The 24765-nt window shown below is 43.7% G+C and overlaps 1 protein-coding gene across 1 annotated transcript in view; it reads right to left on the reverse strand.

Moving 5' to 3' along the window:
- lasp1 (LIM and SH3 protein 1) overlaps positions 1-24765 on the reverse strand; it is a 136862-nt gene that overhangs the window by 55751 nt on the left and 56346 nt on the right. The window contains exon 3 of the mRNA XM_069906972.1: positions 8940-9024. Coding sequence (XP_069763073.1) covers positions 8940-9024 — 85 coding nt within the window. The remainder of the gene's footprint in view (positions 1-8939; positions 9025-24765) is intronic.

Here is a 24765-nt window from a genome sequence, read left to right on the forward strand (position 1 = left end):
GAGCCAAGACCCAAAACATTGACTGTCCATTTCTCTCCATGGATGAGACCTGACCTACTGAGAACCTCCAGCTTCTCATTGCTTGCTCGACGTCGGACTGATAAATTAACTTAATTTAGAGATACAGCACAGTAACAGGCCCTTCCGGCACAGGAGTCCATGCCATACACACACACATCCCCACCCACCCACCCATGTGACCAATTAACTCTGTATGTTTAGAAGGGTGGGAGGAAAGTGGAGCACCCAAAGAAAACCCAGACAGACATGAGGAGAACGTAATAGTTCTTTACAGACAGCACTGGATTCTAACCCGGTTCACTGCCGCTAAAATAGTGTTATGCTAACTATGACACCCATATTAATCAGTTTAATGTGATACAGGGCAGATTGCAAACATGATCAGAACAGAATTAGAAAAAGTACAAAGAAAAATGAAGGCAAGACCTTTATGGTTGGATATTGACAATATTGTACTAATGGTTAATTATTGACAGAGCTTCTGACTGCTTGCAATCTGATGTCCTGCCAAACAGGTCTCCAATTTGACCAGCACTCCCTTTGCCATCAGATTCCTGAATGGACAACAAACCACAGTCACTGCCTTACTTTGTCTTTTTGTACACTATTTTTTATTTATTTTGTAAGGTGGTTCATGTGCACAGTGATGCTGCGCAAATCAACAAATTCCGGTGACATACTCATGACAATAAATTCTGATACTTCTAAACCAAGTGAATGAGCTACTCAGATAAATGGCTGAGCATCTCCAAGACTCAGACTTGTACACTTGTACATTACTTTTCAGATCATTCAACTGGATTCACACAGATCCGACCTGGATGTGTGCCCCCCACCCCCCCACCCCTTATGTCCCTTTCATGGACATGCTGAGGAAACAAATGAGTCGGAGTGTTGAAAAATCCACCGTGTGTATTTGTTCCCTCCCACTTTCTACCAAGGGCGTCCCACTGCCAACAATCAGTGTAGGCGCACAGAGCAATGGGACTCCCAGCAGGAGCAGGGCAGTGGGGGCAAGACTTGACGGGGTGCTCCTGGAACCAGAGGTGCGCCAATCAGCCTGTGCTTTTGGCAACCAGACAGATCAGCAATACATTGCCCTTCACTCAACCTGTGCTGGTAAACCTCACATTAGTAACTCAAGCAGCAACTTGGACCCAATTGCTGGGCAATGTCATTTGCATGGGTTAATATTAATAACATAGCAATGTAACAAAAGAGGTAGGAGCAGGAATCAGCCATATGGCCCATCGAGCCTACCCTTCCCTTCAATGAGATGATCTGATGATGGGTTCATCTCCACCTTTTCCCCATAGCAATTCTTCTACTATATAAAAATCTATCCAACCTTGTCTTAAATATGTTTGATTCATCGATTCACCACCCTCTGGGAAAAGCAGTTCCTCCTCATCTCCGTCCTAAATCTACTACCCTGGTTCTTGGGGTTATGTCCCCTAGTTCTAGTCTCCACCTCCAGTGAGTACAGTCCCAGGCGACTCAAACTCTCCTCATAGGCTAATCCCCATCATCTCTAGAATCAGCCTGATGAACGTCCTCTGCACCACCTCCAAAGCCAGTACATCCTAACCTCAAGTAAGGAGACCAGAACTGCACACGTTATTCCAGATGCAGCATTACCAGTACACTGTACAGTTGCAGCATAACCTCCCTGCTCTTAAATTCCATCCCTCTAACAATGATGGCCAACATTCCATTTGCCCTCTTGATAGCCTGCTGCAGCTGCAAGTAACTGGTGAAGTCGTCCTGTTTCCCAACCCATCCATCTTCCCACCCCTCCATCTGCCTTTCCCCTCTCCCCCACTCTTCCTATTTCTCTATGCTTTCCTCCTCAGTCTGGCAGGCCCTACCCAGTATCTTCCTCCCCAACTCATCTTGGTCCAAACAGACTCCTGGTTCTTGAAACTTGCTGACAGTACACCATGAGCAGTAAACCTCACAAAATCTGAGAGGCCCATTCCTCAGATAATATATGCAGTATCTTCTGTACAAGTCTTAGAACCATGCAACACAAGGCCAAGTCACATGACCAGGCTCCTTGGAATACTTCCAACTAGAACTGGTAAGCCCACACATCGGTATCCCACAATTACTTCAGAGAGCTTGGCTAATAAATGTTCGCATGCCATTTGATTCTGTCTTCTGCAGACCTCACATCTCAGCACCATTCCTACAGATCAGATTAACAGTGGCTGCAACCCCACATCTTATATTCCATCTACAATTCTCAAAACATCTATTAACGTGAGGAGTTTGAATTTGCAACACTTCCTCCCAAAGTTCCAGCTTTGAGCCACACATTGTCACCAGTTTCAAACAGCATCAAGTCAGCGATACATTTCTTAACTAGTTCCCACCACTATTCCATTGCTGACCAGTACCACAGGAGGGTAGGGAACCCTTGGAAATGCTCGATGTGAAGACAATTTCTGAATGGGCAATGAACACAGACACTAGCCCACTTTCTCTTCTATTGCACTAATTTATTTTTTTTTAATGTAATTTATAGCAATATTTGCACTGTGTAATGCAGCCACGTCACTGAACTTTGAGACACGTTCTTGACAATGAATTCTGGTTTTGATTCTGAAGCGTCAAAGCAGCTTTAGCCTGCAAATAGGGGATTGTTACAATTGTCATGAGGGGTGTCAACATGCAGGTTGACTGGGAAAAGCAGGTTGGTACTGGATCTCTAGAGAAGGAATTTATCAAATGGATTCAGGAAAATAAAAAATACAAGCTTATGGTACACTGGTCTTCATTAGTTGGAGGATTGAGTTCAAGAGTCCACATCACCCAGCACATCTGTTCTCACAGCTGCCATCAGGAAAGAGGTCTAGGTGCCTCAAAACTCACATCACGAGGTTCAGGAAAAGCTGCTCCCCCTCCACCATCAGACTCTTCAACAACAAACTCAATCAGGGACTCATTTAAGGACTCTTATTTGTGCACGTTATTGATTTTTTTTTCCCTCTCTATTGCACAGTATTTTTACATTTCTCTATTTGTTTACATGTGAACATTGTGTACTTTTTTTTTGCACTGTCAATTAGTGGTAATTCTGCCTCACCCACAGGAAAAAGAATCTCAGAGTTGTCATTTATGTCCTTTGACTATAAATCTAAAATCTGAAGAGTCGTGAGGTAATGTTGCAGCTCTATAAAACTCTAGTTAGACTCCACTTGGAATATTGTGTTCTGTACTGGTCACCTCATTACAGGAAGGATGTGGAAGCTATGGAGAGGGTGCAGAGATTTACCAGCATGATGATTGGAATGAAGAATGTGTCTTATGCAGCAAGGTTAGCAGAGCTGGGACTTTTCTCTTTGGAGCATAGAAGGATGAGAGGTGACAATGGATTATGAGAGGCATAGATAAGGTGGACAGTCAGCACCTGTTTCCCAAGGCGAGAGTAGCAAACACCAGAGGACATCTGTACAGGTCAGGGGAGGAAAGTTTGGGGAGACGTCAAGGATAAGTTTTTTGATATATACATAGTGTAATGGATGCTTGTAACGCATTACCAAGGGTGGTAGTGGAGGATGGTACAATCGGGACCTTTTAAAGACTCATAGGCAGGCCCGTGGATGAAAGAAAAATAGAGGGTTATGGGTGTAAGGTAGGGAAGGTTTAGCTTGATGAGTAGGTTTCTGTGGGTCAGCAAAACTTCCTGGGATGAAGGGCCTGTACTTCGCTGTAATCCTCTATGAAAGTCTAAGGCAGATTATAGACGACCATATTGAATGCCAAAGCAGACTTGAGAGTCCAACTTCCTGATTCCTTGTTTGAAACCAATATTGCTGAAACACAGTCCTTGGATTAAAGATTTAGTTGTAAACAAGTACAAAAAGTCCAAAATTAAATGACAAGCCACAGTCCAAAATGTCCTTTACAAAGCCAACCCTAGTTTCGTAGTCATTTTGAGAAACAGCAGAGGGATTAGAAAGCCATTCATCTAATTGGTTTAAAATGTATTGGTCATAAAATATCCACTCTCAATAAAGGGTCCCAACCTGAAACGTTAGCTGACTATTTCTACCCATGAATGCTGCCTGACCTGCTGAGTTCCAGCAGCAGTTCTTTGTTCAAGTTTTCAGCCTTTATGTTTCTCTAAGGAGAACAAGTGACTGAGTGTGTGCACAAGGGGAGAAGCAAGAGATGGTGTGCAAGATAAACTGAGTGAGATCTACTAGACACCAAATCAAGTCAAATAATTGGCAACTGTGACGAAGACAGGAAATGGAAAGGATCCTCATTCCCATCACCCAGCAGGGAAACGAGGAAGGGGAAGTCTAGTGGTGTGCTATTCACCCACTCAGCGCCCTCTCTCACATACACACACTTTTCCCTTCTTTCACTCCCTCCCTGTAGAACCTGAGCAAAGGTCAGCCTTCTCAAGAGAAAATACAGCCATACCTTGACTTGCACTCAATTGAGTAATGTCCGATCGTGGTTATATCCAAGGGGTTAATAAAAATTTTAAAATTCATGCCAAAACCAATGTTTATAGGTACTGTACAGTATTTACATTTTATTAACTATGGTATTCAGAGATGTATATGTACAAAATGAGAGGTTGTACACTATATTTCATCTCTAACGATTGATTTGTGTCCCCACTTCCAGAACCTAACCCGGACGCAAGTCGATGCATGGCTGTATAATTCTCATTTAGAAAAATCGATGTGCATTTAACCCTGGTTAATACCACAAATACAACTCATTCTCTGAAGCGGAAACAACTGGCAGTTTGAAGAACCAGTGCACACAGAGTCCAAAAATAGCTCTGGTTGGATTTTGAGCTCTGAATATCAGCGACTTTGACCAGGCACTGCGTCATCTCAAATCCGGCTGCAAACTGTCCTCCTCAAGTGCCACTTCAAAATCAATGAGGTGAGAGATTGCTCAACATAGGCAAAGGAGATTTACTTCATTCCATCCCTTAAATGTAACTGAATAGATGTAGACCTCCCCAATAGTTCAGTCACCCCCACCCACACACACACACACACACACACACACACACACACACACACACACACACACACACACACACACACACACACACACACACACACACACACACACACACACACACACACACACACACACACACACACACGTGGATGAGGAGCTGTGGAGGAAATTATATCTCCCCATTGCTTTTTTGATATTACTCCCAAATCTCGATACTTTAGCTGTGCCTGGTAGAATAAAAACACGATTTGTATCAAGTAACTACTGGATCTGATTTGTAGAATGAAAATGTAATTAAAAAATATAACTACAATCAGCATTTGTTTCGAACTATTAATATTACGAAGGCAATTTTGTTCCAGCATCCATGTTGTAGCTCTTCGTGGTGATGGCTGCAAATGCAGTTATGCAGAATGAGTGCATGAAAATATCATCAGGCTACTTCAGTCAGTTACCTAGTCTCCCATACCCTGCAACATATATGGTACTCATTGCATTATTCACAGACAATTCCTCTTTGCGCAAACTACACTCCTGGGACAAAGAGAGAGATTCGTGCTGCATTCAAGCAAGGCTGGCATGTAAAGGAAGGCCCATTTAGACATACATACTGCACTGTAACAGGCCCTTTCGGCCCAGGCGCTTGTGCTGCCCAATTACACCCAATGACCTTCAACCCCCAGTACGTTTTTTAACAGTGAGAGGAAACCGGAGCACCCGGAGGAATCCCATGCAGACACAGGGAGAACTCCTTAGAGACAGCGCAGGATTCGGACCACGGACCTGATTGCTGTAATAACGTTGCGCTAACTGCCCCGCTAATCATGAGTTAAAGCCAATTAGTTCTCAGCTGCCATCATACTTTGAATAAGAAATGAGAGGCTGGAGTCTGCTCTATTCAATCGCTGTGAACTTGCACATTGCCAGACATTCATCAACAGCAGTCTGTCTGAGAGAAGCAGATTTACATTTTAATTGAATTGATAAGCAATGCAATCAGAAATACCACCCCCCCCCCCCCCCCCCGCCACCCCAAGGGTCTATGGTTTAACAGAACTGATGAAGAGAGAAGTTTACCACGTTTATTTAAAAATAACTGCAAGTGCTTCTTATTTAGATGGCTGGCTCCAAACACAAGAATGATCTTCGTGGAATATTTGGCTGTTTAAATGTGCAAGCCATCTCAATGTACCACCAGGGACACACAGGAGACTGTAGATGCTGGAATCTGGATCAAAAAAAAAATCCACTGAAGGAACTCAGCTGGTCGAGCCACATCAGAGGAAGTAAAAGAATGGACAATGTTCTAGACTTAAATGTTGACCATTCTTCTTCTCCCGCTGACGCTGCTCAGCTTGCTTTGTTTCTCCAACAGACTGGGGTTTTTTTGCCAAGTGTACTTCTGACTGAATTACTGTATATTTGGGACAGTTTGGGTTTTTTTTAAGATATACAACACGGTAACAGGCCATTTCGGCCCACGAGTCCATGCCGCCCAATTTACACCCAATTGACCTATAGCCCAAGTAAATTTTTTTTTGAAGGGTAGGAGGAAACCAGAACATCCGGAGGAAACCCACACAGACAGGAGGAGAATGTACCAACTCCTTACAAGCACCATGGGAAACAAACCCCAGTCCCAATCGCTGGTGCTGTATAAGCGTTGCACTGACCGCTACACCAACCGTTGTTCATTCTGGAAGATGGTGAAGGATCAGCTGCTGAGTTTGATGAGTCAACTCCTGCTCTGATCAAGAATGTGAGATGCAACACTTCTCCAGAAGGGGAATTAAAATGTGCCATTGAAGCAGGAAGAGAAAGAGAAGGACTTCACTGCTTTACAAGAATGCAAGCAGTAAAATGCCTGACATGGCTCTGTGCACAGCTTCAGTGTAAGAAGGTTGTGGGTTCAAGTCATACTGCCAGGGTTTAGTACAGAACAGGGAGAGACTTGTACCAACGTGCTGTTATTGCTCAACTGAAACATGAATCTGAGGCCCCATCAGTTCTAGTTCATCAAATTTTGTGGCCCAATTTTTAAAGTCAAATTTAAGGGCTCGACCATTACACACATACTACTTTGAACCACGGTAAGTGCCTACGTCGTTCGAGGTGCCGAGAGCATAGATGACCGGGTGGGTGGTAACTCCATATTCAGGGCATCAGGAGTTTGATTAGGCGGGCAGCCGGGCCTAGGTGAGAACCCATGGTCGGGGCATCGGGAGTTTGATTGGGCAGGCAGCCTGGGCCTAGGCAAGAGTCCACTGTTGGGACATCAGGAGATCCTGTAGCAGGATGACCAGCATCTTAGGTGAGACTCCACGGTCGAAGCATCAAGGGTGGGGTTTGACTTTTCCACATACTGTATGGAAAATACCAGATATTTAGGCCAAAAATAGGGGGGGATGGGGAGGTCAACTCTTACATGGTATCAATTATTATACACATATATGTGGTACTCCAACTTTATTGTTACATGGTACATGGTACAGTGAGAAAGTTGTTTTATATGCAATCCAGCTGGTCAATCTATACATAGAACATCAATAAAAATACAGTACAGAGTTAATGAGGGAAATCAGTTTGGAACAGAGCAAAGACCACAGGATTTTACTAGTGCAAGTTTTTGGGGAGTCTGATAATGGAAGAAAAAAACTTCCTTGAATCTGGTGGTGCATGATCTCACATTCGTGACTAGAAGGAGGGAGAAGCCAGAGTGCCTGTGGTTCTTACAATAAACTGCAGGACTCAGCAGACCAGGCAGCATCCATGAAGGGAAATGGAGAGATAACCCTTCAAGATAGTCTCAATTAAAGGGTCTCAACACGACCGTCCTTTCTTCTGCCTAGATTCTGCCTGAGATGCTGAGCCGCCCATCTCCAAGTTTCTTTGCAGACACCAGATATTTCAAAAAGCAGGAGATTGGTCTGCCATTAACTACATCCCAACTATCCAGCACCAAAGGAACAACAAGAGATTTGGGAAATTTAGAGGGTAGGTAGCATCCATGGAAAGAAATAGTCTGTCACCATTTGGTGTCGGAACTCTTTGTCGAGTCTCAAAAAAGGTCCCAACCTGAAACGTTGACTGACCATATCTCTCTATGGATGCTCCATCCAGTCCAGGGGTCCCCAAAGTGGTCGATATCAAAAACCCTTGGGAGGGGGGGGGGGTCAATGGGACAATCCAAGTGGCCGATAAATGCCAGAGGATCAAAACGGCAGCGGGGAGTGGGAGGCGATTGAAATTTTGAAAAGAGCACCTATGGCAGGGGTGGCCAACCTCTCGCATAACCTGGCCTTGGTGGCCGTCATGTTGTATTTGGCTTCAGCCTTTTAATAGTAGAGACCAAAGGACTGATTTAGTGGTGAAGAAGCTAAGTGTCCAATGCTGCCACTAGCCTCCTGTTCCACGCCCAACCCCTCCGTTTTGCGCCGCCACTGCCCCCTTCCATGCTCCCCATTCTGTGCTGTCACCACCCCCCCCCCACCAAGTCCAACGCCTCTGCCACCCCAAGAATTCCATGCTTGGGGGTCGATGAGGTATCAAGGATTCCATGATGGGGTCGATGGACCAAAATATTGTGGGACCCCTGCTCCAGTCTCTCATAGTTTGATTGCAGATTCCATGACCTATGGTCCTTGCATTTCTGCAACAACCCACAAACAGCAAATAGCCTGCGTGCTGGATGGTACAGTATTCAAATAGCCTGCATTGCCGCTGCCATAGTGACTATGCTATCAAAGAAATAGCCATACAGTCCTTTCAAGGAGAGGAATACTCTATATTAACATGCCTTTCCTCAACCTTTGGCATACTGGTAGGCTTCCACGGCTCTTGGGAAGAGGTAGAATGTTGATGAGAGGAAAGCAAGCAACCCCACAACCTTCAAGAAGTCAGATACCAGAAGGTGAAATACTCACTTGACTCTGCAACTTGCTTTGCTTCTTCAGACGCAGGTTTTCCGGAGTATCTGCCACAGCGGTGAATGAAGATTTTGGGTAGTGCCTGGGCAAAACAACATTGAAGGCAAACACCTTTAGTTTCCATGGTTACATACACATTCCCACAAGGCTTTGGTTAATGACCATGGAATTACAACAAGCTCTTCATCCATTTGGGTAGAGAACATGAAGCCAGGTTGAAATTAACACCCCAGTTGCACATTGCAATCTACGCCAATTCTCAGAAAATTCTAGAAACTCTCTAAGACATCAAACATTAAGTCTAGTATTCTCTCTCTGTAGATGCTGTCTGGCCCCATGAGTGTTTGCAAGATTTTGTTTTCTAAATGAGCATTCTTGTGTGGATTTCATGCACAATATGATTAAATTTATTAATTTAGACATATAGTGCGGTAACAGGCCATTTCAGCCCACAAGTCCATGCTGCCCAATTACACCCAAATAACCGGTACTTTCAAATGTTGGATGGAAACCTGAGGCCCTGGGGAAAGCCCATGCAGACACAGGGTGAATGTACAAACTCCTTACAGACAGCGCAGGATTCGAACCCCAGTCCCGATCACTGGTACTATAAAGGCGTGGCGCTAACCACCACACCAACCATCCTGCCCAGTTTTGAATTGCCTTGCTTTTCCTCAGTACCAAGAAAAACAAATTGCCTCTCCCCCAAATGTGGTCACTTTCTCCCAACAGGAACCTCTGAGCAGCCAAAGTAAGCCTTTGGTGGTTGGCGACCCACATTTTGCCAGTTTCTCAGGCTTCCAAGTTCAGTACAGATTATGACAACAGAAAATGTTTGAACAAAGCAAGCACAGAAGGGTGCACGTCAGTCTGTCGAGATCAGTTGGTTCCTTGGATGTTCAATCCCCAGAATAAAGTCTTTGTCTAGACATCTCAGATGTTCAGATTTATTGACAGAGTTACATACAACCCTGAGATTCATTTTCTTGTGGGCGAGGCAGAATTGCCACTTATTGGCAGTGCAAAAAAAAATTTACTCAACGTACACATGTAAACAAACAAAGAAATGTAAACAAACTGACTGTGCAATACAGAGAGAAAAAAAATCAAAGTGCACAAGTAAGAGTCGTTAAATGAGTCCCTGACTGAGTTTGTTGTTGAGGAGTCTGATGGTGGAGGGGGAGCAGCTGTTCCAGAACCCAATGGTGCGAGTCTTGTGGCACCTGTACCTCCTTCCTGATGGCAGCAGCGAGAACAGAGCGTGTGCTGGGGGAGTGGATCCTTGATGATTGCTTCTGCTTTCTAATGTCAGCGTTCCTTGTAGATGTTCTCAAGAGTGGGGAGGGTTTTGCCTGTGATGTCCTGGGGTGGGTCCGTGACATTTTACGTATTGGTGCCTCCGTACCAGACCATGATTCAGCCAATCTACACACTTTCCACCACGCATCTGTCGAAATTTTCCAGGGTTTCCGATGTCATACCAAACCTCTGGAAACTCCTGAGGAAGTAGGAGTTTCTTCACAATGCTATCTATGCCATCTATGTCAACCGTTTAGCTCACAAAACACTTTGGTTAAGTGTGACAATAAACTGGAACAAGAGCAATAGTAGAGCACACAGCATCTCATGCTGCTCTCCCATTCAATAAGATTTACTGCTCATCTGATCCAGGCGTTGGGTCCACTTTCCTTTCTGTTCCCATCACCCTGGACTCTCCTTTAGTCCAAAAACAGCCTTAAATACATTCAGATAGATCCTGGGGGAAAGAGATTCCCAAAGATTCCAGCCATGGAAAAGAAGAAATTCCTCCTCTTCTCCCTCTTTATGGGTGACTCCCTAGTTCTAAGTATCCCCATCGTGGAAGGAAGCCCCAACTCTATCAAACACCCTCAGACTGTTTCAAGAGACAATTAGAAAGCCTTTCATTCTACTAAGCTTCAAAGACTACATCTGCAGATGCTGTGATTGTAGTAAAAATGCAGAGAAATGCAGGAGGAACTCAGCCAGTCTTGAAGCGTCCATAGGAGGTAAAGATATATTATTGATATTTCAGGCCTGAACCTTTCTTCAAGAAATAAGAACAGGAAGGTGTAAGAATAAAGACTGAAGACTGTCTGGGGTAGAAGTCCAGATCTTCAAAAGGTATTAATTGGATATGACAAGAGGAGAGGTGAGAAATGATTCTGGTTCTGTGAAAGGAGACAGAGGGAAAAGGGAAGAGAGACAGAGCTGGGGGAAAGGCTATAGGGAAACGAAGGTTTAATGGAAACTGGAGGTCAATGTTACTGTCATCTGGTTGAAGGGTGCCCAGATGGACGATGAGGTGTTGTTCCTCCAATTTCCGGGTGGTCTCGGTCTGGCAGTGCATTTCCATGGATGGATATGTCAGCAAGGGAATTGGTCACGGAATTGAAATGGGTAGTCACTGAGAGATCTTCGAGATACTAGGAGTAGAGCTCAGGTCTGAAACATCTTTATCTCCTATGGATGCTACGAGATCAACTGAGTTCCTCCTCTGTGTGTTTTCAAAGAGTTTAATAACAACCTGTTCAAAAGAACCTCATTAAAAAAAACTACAAAGTATGGAAAATACCAACTGGAACCCAATCTCATTCCTCCTCCTTCTCCTCTTCCAACCTCACAGAGAATGTTCACAGAAAGGAGAAAGAATTGGTCCAATTGACTCTTCCTTCAAACAGCTAGCACAGGCACAAAGGGCTGTAAGTCATTGCGAAGTGAGGTGATCGGCAGGGCTTTTGGAAGACTGAGCAAGTCAGAATTCCTACGGTTAAAAGGGATTCCAGAATAATTGAATCAGGTTTGCATGGTCTAAAATTTCAATTCTAGTCACCACCAAAGCCAAGTACTTAAACCAAACACCTCCATGAGAAATCTCAATAGATTTTCAAAATACAATGTAACTAAGGAACGTGGGAACAAGACACAAAAGTTCAGCCACAGTGTCATTAGGGCTTGAATTTCAATAATTAGAATTTAACAGAAGAATGTAAAAATTAGAAGCAAGCACAGGGAATTTAGCTATTTGAGTCTGCCTGGTCACACAACAGGATGTGCTGATTTTTAACCCCAGCATTAATTTCCCGCTCGGTCTTCATATCGCATGATTCACGTTACATCCAGAAATCTATCAACCTCTGTTTTCCACATCCAAGCCTTTATTGCACTCCAGGGCAAATAATTCCAAAAATTTGCCACCCTGAGATAGAAACCTCCCCTCACCTCAGACCTAAATAGCCCATCCATTATTGAGTGGCACGGTTAGTGTATTGGTTAGTGCAACACACACTGTTGCAGCACCAGAGACCAGTGTTGGAATATGGCACTGTCTGTAAGGAGTTTGTTCATTCTCCCTGTGTTTGTGTGGGTTTCCTCCAGGAGGTCCTGTTTCCTCCCACCTTCCAAAATTCATACAGGGATTGTAGGTTAATTGGCATATTTGGGCAGCACAGAATCAAGGGCTGGAAGGGCCCACACCATGCTGTGTGTCTAAATTAAAGAAACAACATAAAGTAAAATTAAAGGCTAAATAACATCTACAATGTCAAGCACAAATCCCCAAGTTACTGCAAAAATTTGTGCCCTCATGAGAGAGCAGCAAACACCTCGGTATTTTGCATCAACTTCTTGAGTAACTCTGGGGTCACCCTCAACTCAGGTACTGTCTGTGCAGAGTTTGCATGATCTCCCCATGATTTATCCAACATCCCAAGTGAACTGATAGGGAAGTGAATTGGCTGCTGTAAATTAGTCTTTGCAGGTGGGTGATAGAACAGAAGATTCTGTATAGAACTGACAGGCATGTGGGAAAAGAGGGGCAGATAAATTCCCATTGGACCTTCAGATTGGCCCACAGTAAAAAGAATCTCAGAGATGTATGTAATGTCAAGTATGTACTCTGACAACAAATCTGAATAAAGGTAGAGCTTCCAAATACACCCAAGGGACTTAAGAGGGCCTCTGGATTAATAATAAAGACAATAAATAGCAAGGACAGAGAACGTTATTGTTTCCAAGATAAATGGTCTCAGTGACAGACAAGCTTGGAGATAACAAGATCTCAAGTTCAAGTTCATTATCATCTGGCTGCACAAATAGAATCTGAAGAAAGAGTGTTTCTCTGAACCATAGTACACACACATAAATAATGATCACCCATGTACATAAATATATAATTTTCAATACATAACACATATTTTGGGATGATTTACTGGGTTACTGAATACTGTCCGTCAATCTCACAGCCTGTGAGAAGAAGCTATTTCCCAGCCTGGCAGTCCTGATTCCTGCTGGTAGTTGGTCAAAGATACTATTTGCTGGATGGAAAATAAAATTATTTGAGGTCTGTTTTTAAGCAATGGTCCCTGATGACTCAATCACTCCCAGGCTTCCCATTAGGGACAAGTTATAGTGGCCAATTTCTTCACAAACCTGCTCCCCTACATAGAGCTTGCTCCACAGAAACTAGGGGGTTTGAGCCCAATTGGTCCATGTGATGTTTAAGCTCCACATCAGCATCCCATCTTACTCAGTTCATTGCATCCACCTGAAACATTTCTGTGCTGTTGGCCTCAATTGTTCCATGTGAGGATATTTCATGTTCCAATTCCTTCATCATGAATGAGTCACCCATGGACTTTTTAAGCATGGGACTGTTTTACTAGACTCGCCAAACCCACCTCTCTAAATTTAGTCATACATGCAGCAAGGTAACAGGCCCTTCCAGCCCATGAGCCTGTGTCGTCAAAATACCCCAATTAACCTACAATCCCCATACGTTTTGGAATGTGGGAGGAAACCGGAGCACCTGGAGAAAATACGTGCAGACACGGGGAGAACGTACAAATTCCTTACAGACAGCGTCAGATTTGAACCTGGGTCACTAAGGGCTACGTTAAAATTGGTCACTTGTCCTAACCTCCCCTTTGAGGCTCTCTGCCAAAATTTGTCTCAATTGTGATATTTTCCTGCATCTAAATTGCATAGAATGAAGGAGGACATCTGTTCCCATCAAATAACCGGGCAGCAGAAGAACAGGCCTTTTTTGACCCATGATGCCTGCACGGAACAAGTTGCCAAATTAAACTAAATCTCTGCTACTTGTACAGGATCCATATCTCTCCATTCCCTGCAGCATAATCAGGTGTTTACATAGAAGCCTCTTAAATGCCACCTTCACATCTGCTTCCAATATTATCCCATGCAGCCTGTTCCAGCACCTACTACCCTCTGTGTACCAGCCCCACAAATCTCCTTTAAACTTTCCCTCTTGACCTTAACATATTTACCCTGACTCTCTACCCTATCAATGTCTGCCATAATTTTATAAACTTCTTTGAGGGATTCTGACCCTGAAGAGGTTCTCCTTTCTTTGAAGTCTGTGGGAGCCTCTCACACTGCTCCCACCAATTCCACCCCCCCCCCCCCAACTTCCATTATCCCTGCTGCTTTGAAGCTCCTCAAGCCCAGCCTGCTCCATCATTCAATAAGATCATGGCTGATCTGATGATAGCCTTATCTCTGCCTACCTGTCTTTTCTCCATATCCCTTAATTCCCAGACTGTGTAAAAATCTATCCAACCTTGTCTTAAATATATTTACTGAGGTCGCCTCCACTGCTTCAAGGGGCAGCGAATTCCAGATTCACTAGCCTCTGGGAAAAGCAGTTCCACCTCATCTCCATCCTAAATCTACTACCCTGGATCTTGCGGCTATGTCCCCTAGTTCTAGTCTCCTCCATCAATGAAAACAACAATTTTACACATTTCCAATAGATTCCCTCTCATTCAACTAAATTCCAGCGAGTAAACCTGCAGGTAATTCTCATAGTAATCCTATCGAAAGCCTCCGCATCCTCTTGTAATGGGGTGACCAGAATTCCACACAATATTCCAATTACAGCTGAATCAAAGTTTAATATCGCTGCAAAACAACTTCTTTATTCTTGTAAAAGGTAAAGGTTCCATTATTGTCACATAATATTACATTTTGAATGTAACATACATGAAATTCTTTAACTTTTGTCTACCCTAAGGCAGACAGAGAGTTGTCACTTTGTCCACCGCTCCTCACAGAAACCTACAGTCAATGTCCCAACCAATGAAAGATAAGAATGCCATAAGCCTTCTATAGTGTTTTTTTTTAATTTAGACATACAGCACAGTAACAGGTGATTTCAGCCCACAAGCCCGTGCCACCCAATTACTGTAACCTACAACTCCCGGTGTGTTTTGAACGGTGGGAGGAAACCCTAGCCCCAGAAAAAACCCACGCAGTCATGGGGAGAACGAACCAACTCCTTCTAGATAGTGCAGGATTCGAACCCCCGTCTCAAATGCTGGAGCAGTAACAGCATCGTGCTAACCGCAACACAAACCGAGCCACCCTCTTTCAAGAAGGAAATTTTTCCATCAATTCTGATGTCTGAAGAAATCAGGCATCTCAATTGGATGATGAAAGGAAGAAGATATAGAAATCTGAAGTTAACCACATCGAGGTTCAAGAATATTCTTTCTCCAATGGACAAAATCAATGAACCGGTGCGGACTCGAAAGGCCAACATGGCCTGTTTCCGCTCCGTAAATGGTTATATGGTTATATGTCCCACCTCTGTAGTCCTCATTCAATAAAGTTTCATTTATACTGTTCTGGACACTTGTGAGGTCCTATTTTAGAGGTGGTGGTGGTGATGAGACCAACTGCCATCAGATCAGCAGGAATAAGAAACCGACTTGGTTTCTCTTTCCACAGACACTACCTGCCCTGCTGGGGAGTAACAATATTTTTTGCCTTTGTTTCATATTCGCACTTCATTTTATTTTCGTTCACCAAAAATTAGGATCTGAATTATTTAATCTGGAATTGAGGATCTTTTCCTTAAGGGTAACCACAAACTTCTTGGCTTTCAAGAAGTGGGGTCAGAGATGATTGACTAGAAATTGTACCAGGAGCGAAAGGGTTAGCATATCAGGAACAATTGTCGGCTTTTGGTTTGTAGTCATTGGAATACAGAAGGATGAGGGGGGATTCTCATAAGAGGCATTTTGTATGGTGAAAGGCCCAGACAGAGTAGATGTGGCAGGGATGTTTCCCTTGGTACAGGAGTCTAGGACAAGAGGGCCATAACTTCAGGATAAAAGGGCATCGATTTAAAACAGAGATGTCAAAAAAAATTCTTTAGTCAGAGGGTCACGAGTCTGTGAAATGTTGCCACAGGCAGTTGTGGAAATGAGGGCATTAGTTGTATTTAAGGCAGAGATTGACAGGTATTTAATTCATCAGGGCATCAAGGGTCATGGGGAGAAAGCCGGGGAGTGGGGCTGGTTGAGAGGATGGATCAGCTTCCGATTAGAATTGTGGAGCAGACTCGATGGGCCAAGGGGCCTGCTTCTGCTCCAATATTTTGTGATCTTCTAAAGGGAGAAGCAATACTGGTGCTATAAAAGTGAAAATAAATCAAAAGTACTCGAGGTCCTCAGCAAGTCGGGCAATGTGGAGAAAGATCAACTTAAAAAAATAAACAATCTGGTTCATTTCTGTCCTTTGAAGTAATGCTTACCCGGCCTGGTCTTCTTTAAACTCTTGACCACCTCACAGTGGCTTCTTAATTGCCTCCTGAGCTCAGCACTAATTAAATGGACAATATTGTCAGCAAATGCCCACCAAAATCTGGGGATATTTATCATATCCAAAATGGTCAGCGGGAACTCAAGAGACTGCAGATGCCGGAAACAGGAGCAAAATTTTCTAAAAGAGCAAACTGTTGGAGGGGGCAAGGCAGGTCAAACAGCATCTGTAGAGGAAAAGGGATGGTTGAGGTTTCCAGTCATGACCCTACATTAGGACTTGGGCAACTTGGTATCAACATGTGCTTATCCACCTAAGCTAATGTACAAATAAATGCAAAGCCAACCAGCTAAACACCCAGCATATTTGTGGAAAATAAACCAGATTAGAATTTGTTTCAAGGACTGAGACAAAGAGAAAAAGATTGTTTTTGATAACGTAAAATTAACAAAATCTCTATCTACTTGCAGTAATATAACACCATTTATTCTGTGATCCCAAAACACTGGCTCATAAGTGAGTAAATTTCCTTACTAGAAGGGAAGAACTAAAGGCTTGGACAGTGGTGCAGGAGTAACAACCCAAGTCTCAACATGGACAAGACAAAGGAGATGACTAGGGACTTCAGGAGGATGAAAGACCACTCCCCACTACATATCAATGGCTCCATCGCAGAGAGAGTGGGGAGCACAGAGTTCCTTGGTGTTCATTTAAAGGCCGACCAATCTTGAACCTCCTCATTAGTCAGGAAGGGGCAACAGTGCCCACACTTCCTTTCTTTTTCAATTTTTTTTAATTGATTTTAATATAAAACCGACAATAGACAATGCATGGAGAGAATAAAGATATATGATTGAAAAGGTTAGAATATACAACAATCAGTAAATAATAAGTCTTCATTTCTCCACACTCAATCAAAGAAAAAAGAATTCACTTTAGTAAAACCCCCTAAACTAATCTAAAAAACAAAAACTCGAAAGCCTCAAAATAGGAAACCTGGTCTTCACCCAAAAGAGAAACTTTATGGTATCAGGGAGGGACAATAAATGAGAGAAAACGTTAGAATTTATATCATACTGTGGTAAACAGCGCCACTTCATTATCGAACCGGTGTCCATAGTTGCGGGCCCCCGCAGCATCGGGAGTTTCCGCTGGGGGGGCACAAAGTACTCTGGGAGGCACGCGACTTCCGAGGTCAGGTGATGGTGATAGGGCGCCAACAGTATTTATTTAACTCCTGCGAAGGTTCCATTAAATAATTCTGTTGGTTCAGCTCACAGACGACTTCTGTTGTGCTTTGTTCACTGCGCCACACGCTACAGTGGTGACCCCAACGGTCCAAAACAATTTTTTGAACCTAGCTATGGATATGCAGAACACCTGCACTCAAGCTAGTGGTTTTTGGACCACTACTTGCTGGTTCAAGTAGGCCGTGGCCCAGTTTCACCTTCATTAGATTGCCGCTGACACTACTAAATATTTCTATGTTATCGCATCGCTAGATCAGGACACCACAGTATGCGAGAGGCACCAGGAGAGAGCAGTGATGCTATTATCACCAAAGGTGAGGAACTGTGGCCCGCTGGTGCCACACACCTGGGAAATGCAGAGGCTGGCCATCGGTAGTAGCAACAAAGGCCTGGAACAAGGACAGCCTCCTCCATCGGTGGGATCGGCATTCAGCTCAGCTTGTGTGTAAGGTGTATTGTGTCTGTGCACCATGGTCCAGAGAGATGCCATTTTGTCAGGCTGTACATGTACAATCAGATGACGATAAACCTGAACTTGAAATGCAAGTGTGGAAACTACTTTCTCGTGCGTTCACATATTAATCATGCCTCCACGGAGTTTCTTGAAAAATGTTTCATGGCAAATCAATTTAAAGCAGAAGTTTTCAAGCTTTTTTCTTTCCTCCCACATTCCACCTTAAGTAATCCCTATGCCATCAGTGCTCTGTGATTAGTAAGGGATTACTTAAGGTGGTATGTGAGTGGGGGGAAAAGGTTGAGATCCACTGCTCTTGACCCAATTGTTATTGAAATATTTTGCTTGAGAAAAATGGTCATTGGAGTTATGAAACCGTGCACATAACGAGTCAATTAGGAACAATTAAAACAGTGGTTTTCATCCATCATATACCACCTTAAGTAATCCCTTACTAATCATAGAGCACCAATGGTATAGGGAACACTTAAAGTGGTCTGTAAGTGGAAAGAAAAAGATTGAAAGTCACTGATCTAAAGTATGAATAAGGAAAGGAAACTATATCTTCATGCTGCCTTGGAAATTGACCGTGTCACTTCCTGTTTTGAAAGCAGAAACAAATCAAACTATTGTGGAAACAGCAAAGCTTCAACTTCAATGGCCAAATAAGGCAACTATGCAGTGCTCATTCACCAATAATACCAGAGGGTCTGTTGCAGTGTTTAACATCACAAGCATGTAAATTATTACTGTTCAGTATTTCCTTGAAGGTGCACAAAGCTGTGAAACTTTGAATAGTATGCAGACATTTTGCACAGTCAAAACTTTACAATACTTTCAAAGAGTGCAATTTGTTCTTGTATGGAGTTGCCACATCATCAGTGCTATTTGAGGGCATTGGCACGGCCTATGCAAATACCGCACCTCTCTACAACAGGATAGAGTGAACTTGGCTGGCCCATCATCATAACTTTACCTTCCCAGCACCAGCTGACGGCTACATTTGATTTCCACAATGTCTGGTGTGGCTCAGCAGGCCACACGTTCAGGGATTCATCCCACTTCAGGTAACTGGAGCACAGGATCGGAGGAATTCTCTGCCCAATTAATCAGCAGAGGCTGCCTCATTAAACATATTTAAGACACAGAGAGACAGACTTTTGAATAGCAGGGGATTTAAGAGTAACAGGGGGCCAAGTGAATCAGAGTTCACAGGCTCAACAGACCTATGGCCCTCTTAGGATTCCGCTCAAAGTTTATGGGCCCTTTTGCCTGCGAAGCAGTCAAGTTTAGTTGGTTTCTTCCGTACTTCCCTCCTACTGATTAACACAAGAAAACGTAAAAATATTTTATGATTTCAGTCCGTGGTTCCCACTTTAAATGAGCAGACCCCCCCCCACCCCCCAACCCCAGGAGAGGTCATATGGGCCCCATTCAGAATAGCTGGTCTAGGACGGCTAATTCCATCCCCTTATTCTTATGACGCACGCTAACGGAGAGTTGCACTGCTTGAGAGTCCCTCATGATAGACCAATGCCCACTCACCACCCCTTCCGTCCACATTTACCATTATGACAGTGAAAACACCTCAGAAGTATTTAATCGCTCTCAGGGTAGCAAGGCTGTCAAAGTCCCATTCAATAGTTTTTCCAGAACAGGTACCCCTATGGCGGTGTGTTAAAGAGCAGCCGTGTTTAATTATTCCAGTTGCCTCAGTGTTGACTTTTTTTTTCCTAGCCAAGGCCTTGTGCCAAGAAGCATATATTTGGAAGTTAATTCAAAAGGAACAAAGAGTGATTCATTCTTTTCACCTGTCCTACGAACTTTTAAATTTAATGTTCACAACTGGTAAAGCCTTTCGCTCTTTTGGGAATTTAAAGGAAATTATAGCTTTTAGTAATTACATACAAATCCATCTGGAAGCACAGCGGCGGCCTGGATAGTGTAGCAGTTAGCGCAACGTCACAGTGCCAGCGACCGGGGTTTGAATCTGGTGCTGTCTGTAAGGAGCTTGTATGTTCTCCCGTGTCCGTGTGGGTGTCCTCTGGGTGCTCAGGTTTCCTCCCACGGTTCAAAATGCACCGGGGGTGTAAGTCAATTGGGAGTAATGGGGGGCACGTGCTTGTTGGCCAGAAGGGCCTGTTACCGTACTGTATGTAAAATTTACAATTTATTTACATTCAAGCAAAAAAAAATGTTCGAAACACTCAGCCTCACTCTGCCACTTCCTCCACTGGTTTTCATTTCAATCATGCATTTGTGGGATGTGGACACCATTGGCCAGGACCAATATTTGCTATATATTCTGAATTATCTCTGAAGCAACGAGGAATTGAGGAATCAATTATGTTATGTGATTGCAATCAGGTCTAGATATGACCAAATATTCCATTCACATTTTAAATCCCAGCTGCCATGGTGAGATTCAAACTCACATCTCTGATTAATGGTCCAGAAACTAATTGCTATGCTACTGTACCCCTCAAACATCTTCACTGTCCTCCATCTGTGGAATGCTCCACTGTTGTCCAGCCTTTGCTCAACTTCACCCTATCTGATGCAGAAATCCTTGCCCAGGCCATTGTGACCTTTTAAACTGGTCTGCTCCAGAGACTTCCTCATTAATCTACTGAAGGTGCTCTCATGAAGCATGAGAACATAAGAAACAGGAGCAAGAGTAGGCCAACCAGTACATCTAGTCTTATCTGCCATTCATTGAGACCATGGCTGATCTGATGATCGGCTCATCTCCACCTACTTGCCTTTTCTCCATAACCCTTAATTCTGCTACTATGTAAAAATCTATCTAAACTTGTCTTAAATAGATTTACTGAGGTTGCCTCCAGTGCTTCAATGAGAAGAAAATTCCACAAATTCACCACCCTCTGGGAAAAGCCGTTCTTCCTCATCTCCGTCCTAAATTTACTACCCTAGATCTTGAGGCCATAGCCCCTAGTTCTAGTCTCCCCCACCAATGGAAGCAACTTGCATTCCTCTAATTTATCTTATGCCTTTCATAATTTTATACATTTCTATGAGATCCCCTCTCATTCTAAATACCAGTGAGTGCAGTCCCAGATGACTCAATCTCTTCTTATCAGCTAACCCCTTCATCTCTAGAATCAACCTGGTGAACCTCTACACCGCCTCCAAAGCCAGAACATCCTTCCTCAAGTAAGTAGACCAAAACTGCATGCAGTACTCCAGATGTAGCCTCACCAGTACCTTGTGCAGATGCAGTGCAACCTCCCTGCTCCTAAAATCAATCCTTCAAGCAATGATGCCCAACATTCCATTTGCCTTCTTGACAGCCTGCTGCACCTGAAAACAACCTTTTGCAATTCATGCACAAGCACTGCCAAGTTCTTCTGCACGGCAACATGATGCAATCGTTTGCAATTTAAATAAGAATCAGATCTTCTTTCCTCACATTTACCAACATTGTACTCCATCTGCCAGACCCTTGCCCACTCACTTAACCTCAAAACTCTGCGTGGCCTTGTCCTCGCTGGTTTTACCCGCTTCTAATCCTTGAAGCATCTGAGCTCTCTACATTTCTCCAATCCTTTCTCCTCAATCACTACAAACCATTATCAGTCGCCAAGTCCCAGAATTCAAATTCCCTCCATTTCTCCTTAAAGAGTACTTCTTTGACCAATTTTTTGTGCATGCCATAACAATTCCCTCTGTGTAAGGTGCCAATGTTCTTGAAGTCTCTCAGGAAACTTTGCTGCATTAACAAACATAAAATGTTAGTATGTAATTTCTTTAAATGTTGGCAAGCATGAGGACATCACTCCGCCATGCTTTCCTGCAATGGTATACTTGTAGTGATGGAATGGAAGCTTTGGTGCTTACAATGGAAGTTCTTGCACAATTTAAGTAACCGTACCAGAGAAACACAAGGACCAAGAGTCTCTATTTCAGCAACAATATTCTCTGACTCCTTAGCAAATTAAATAAAGCACATTGGTTTCTCTCAGCCCCAGCTATAAATAGAAACAGGCGCCACAGGCAAAATCTTTAGATACCTTTATTGTTCTAGTACTGTTTCAATTTCACATGACAGGAAACCCCCACTGCAGTGATGTGGCATTTCCATTTTCCCACACTATACAACCAGATGGTGCAGGAGTAGTGAGCAAGGGAACCGAATCCCAGCCAAACACAAAAACATTCTTGTGACATGGATCAAGTCCTCTGGGATCCTGACTTCAGTCACTCTGTGGCACAAGAAGCCAGCCAACCAAGTTCACAGTCAAGCAATAAAGAGGCAGGGTGGAAGATTTATGGAGCTCAGTTTACAGTGTCCGGCAGACAGGGAAATTGCTCCAGGAATCAAGTCAGACACAGCCTATCGAAGACTGAACCTGGTTATAGATGGTGAATCTGGATCATCCTTCATGTTCTGCCACTATATGGTACAAGGTGCTGTGTAAATCTAAGTTATGTCCATTCAAGACTCCTTTATTGTCATGTAACAAAAACAGTGCAATATTACATGGAATTTGCTTTCGTCTGCTGTAAGACAGACAGATTCACCGAAGGCAGAAGTTGCCTGATATACCTCTTAACAGTCAGAGAAAGAGAAGCAAAAGAGAGATCCCCCCTCCCCCCGTCCCAAAAAGTCACCAAATATTCATGGATTCGCCTCCAGAGTTGCCGCAGCCAATCAGAGTCCAGTCCAAACCATCAGCAGCCCGAGCTCCAGATCCAAACCTCCAACATGATCAGGAACCCTTCAGCCCCCTCAGCGCCCTCTCATGTATCAGTTCCGATACCTGGTGCCACTTCAGCCAGTCTCCAGCCATCTACTGCCTGGTGTGAATCCTTTGACCACAGTCACCCGCAGCCTATGCAGGTTCCTCCCACTGCCTGTGTTTTTTTTCAGCTGCAGAATCCCTCACTGGTCTGCCACCATGGTTACCGTCCCATGGGTCCTCTCCTCTGCTTCTCCTTCTCAAATGGGGGGGGGGGGGGGGGGGTGTTCTCCTTTGTCATCATACTGATTGTTTGATAGTGTGTACTCATGCAATGAAATCCTTGCTTGCTGCAGCTACAGAGGTACTTCAGCAAGAATTCCTTTGCATAAGTTAACATCTGAACGTTGTACTTGGATGGGCCGATAAACTTCTATCGTCTTAAGTAACTTCATGACATCCAAAATTCCTCTTCTAAAACATTTAAAATGTGCTCATTGTTATAATGAAGTATATTTATAAAAGCTGGATCTTGAGTGACTGATAGTGAAGCATAATCAATAACAAATGGAAGAACAGGCATCCAGAGATGCCCTGGGCTCCTCGTGACCCCTAAAATACAAGCTCATGGAGACGGTTTACAAAGAGCCAAAAAAGTGCACAACATCCCCAATTCGCAAGTATCGCCAGCGTTTTCCTCTGGTATCGCAAACTATCCACCGATCTCCCCGCTGGGTTGCCGATGGTGTGGAGTGGAGTCGTGCGGCAGCAGAGCCTGCGGGGGCACTGGAGGCGAATCCACGGACATTCAGTCAGTGACTCTGGGGGACTCTTTGCTTCTCCTTCTCCTATTGTTAGGGGCGCCGGGCAATAATCATGGCAATCTTTGCTTGCCTCACGGCTGACAAAAGCTGAAGTGTATTATGTCTATGACATTTTTAGTGTATTGTTAAGTGACAATAAAAGGAAACTTTGACCCATCAACCAGACCACCTGTAGGTCAAAACTCTGGTCATCTCAGAGTGGAAGCAAATCATCCCTCAACTTGAGGGTCAGCCTAACAAGTGGTGGCACTGGGTAAAACTCCCCTTCTTCAATTCATTCTCAGAGAGGAAGTAGGGGGTTTCAGTTTAATCTGTCCAAAAGATTAGTACTGGACTCAGTCAGGAGGTTGAGTTCTGGGTCTTGAATTCGCAACCCTCTCACTTAAGTAGAGAGCCGTGTTGTAAACATGGTTGAGCAATGACACTTAAAGGCAACCGTTCTCAACCGTTTTTTGGCTATGTCCCCCTTAGGGCTCTGCTCACAGTTTATAGGCCCCCTTCCCTGAGATGCAGTCAGGTTTAGTTTAGGAGGTTTCTTCCACCACCAACTACAAAATATCATTTATGATTTCAATGCGCCTCACAGATGCTACCGGGTTCAGTCTTGTCAAGGTGAAGTTCTCCCTCTGACCATAAGAGATGTCTCTGGCTGCACCAGTTTCCTCCTATATCCCAAAGATCCACCAACAGGCCACCATAAAATTTCTCTAGTGTGTCATTGAACGATAGAATCTGGGGTGGGGGTGATCATATGAAAATGGGGAGAATAAATGGGGTGAATGAAATTGAGTTTTTTTTCACACTATGAACCACATTAACCAAAACACACACAAACATTTCCCTCTTGAATATACACAGTGTCATTTTCTCCCCTTTTTTAATGAAATTGAGTGTTGATGGTTAGAGACGATTTGCTGCACCCAAGTCCTCTTTTCATGACCTTGGTGAATCAGAATCAGAATTTATTGTCATGAACATGTCACAAAATTCATTGTTTTGTGGAAGCATCAC

The sequence above is a fragment of the Narcine bancroftii genome, chromosome 12, assembly GCF_036971445.1.
Source record: "Narcine bancroftii isolate sNarBan1 chromosome 12, sNarBan1.hap1, whole genome shotgun sequence".
NCBI classification, from domain to species: Eukaryota; Metazoa; Chordata; class Chondrichthyes; order Torpediniformes; family Narcinidae; genus Narcine; species Narcine bancroftii.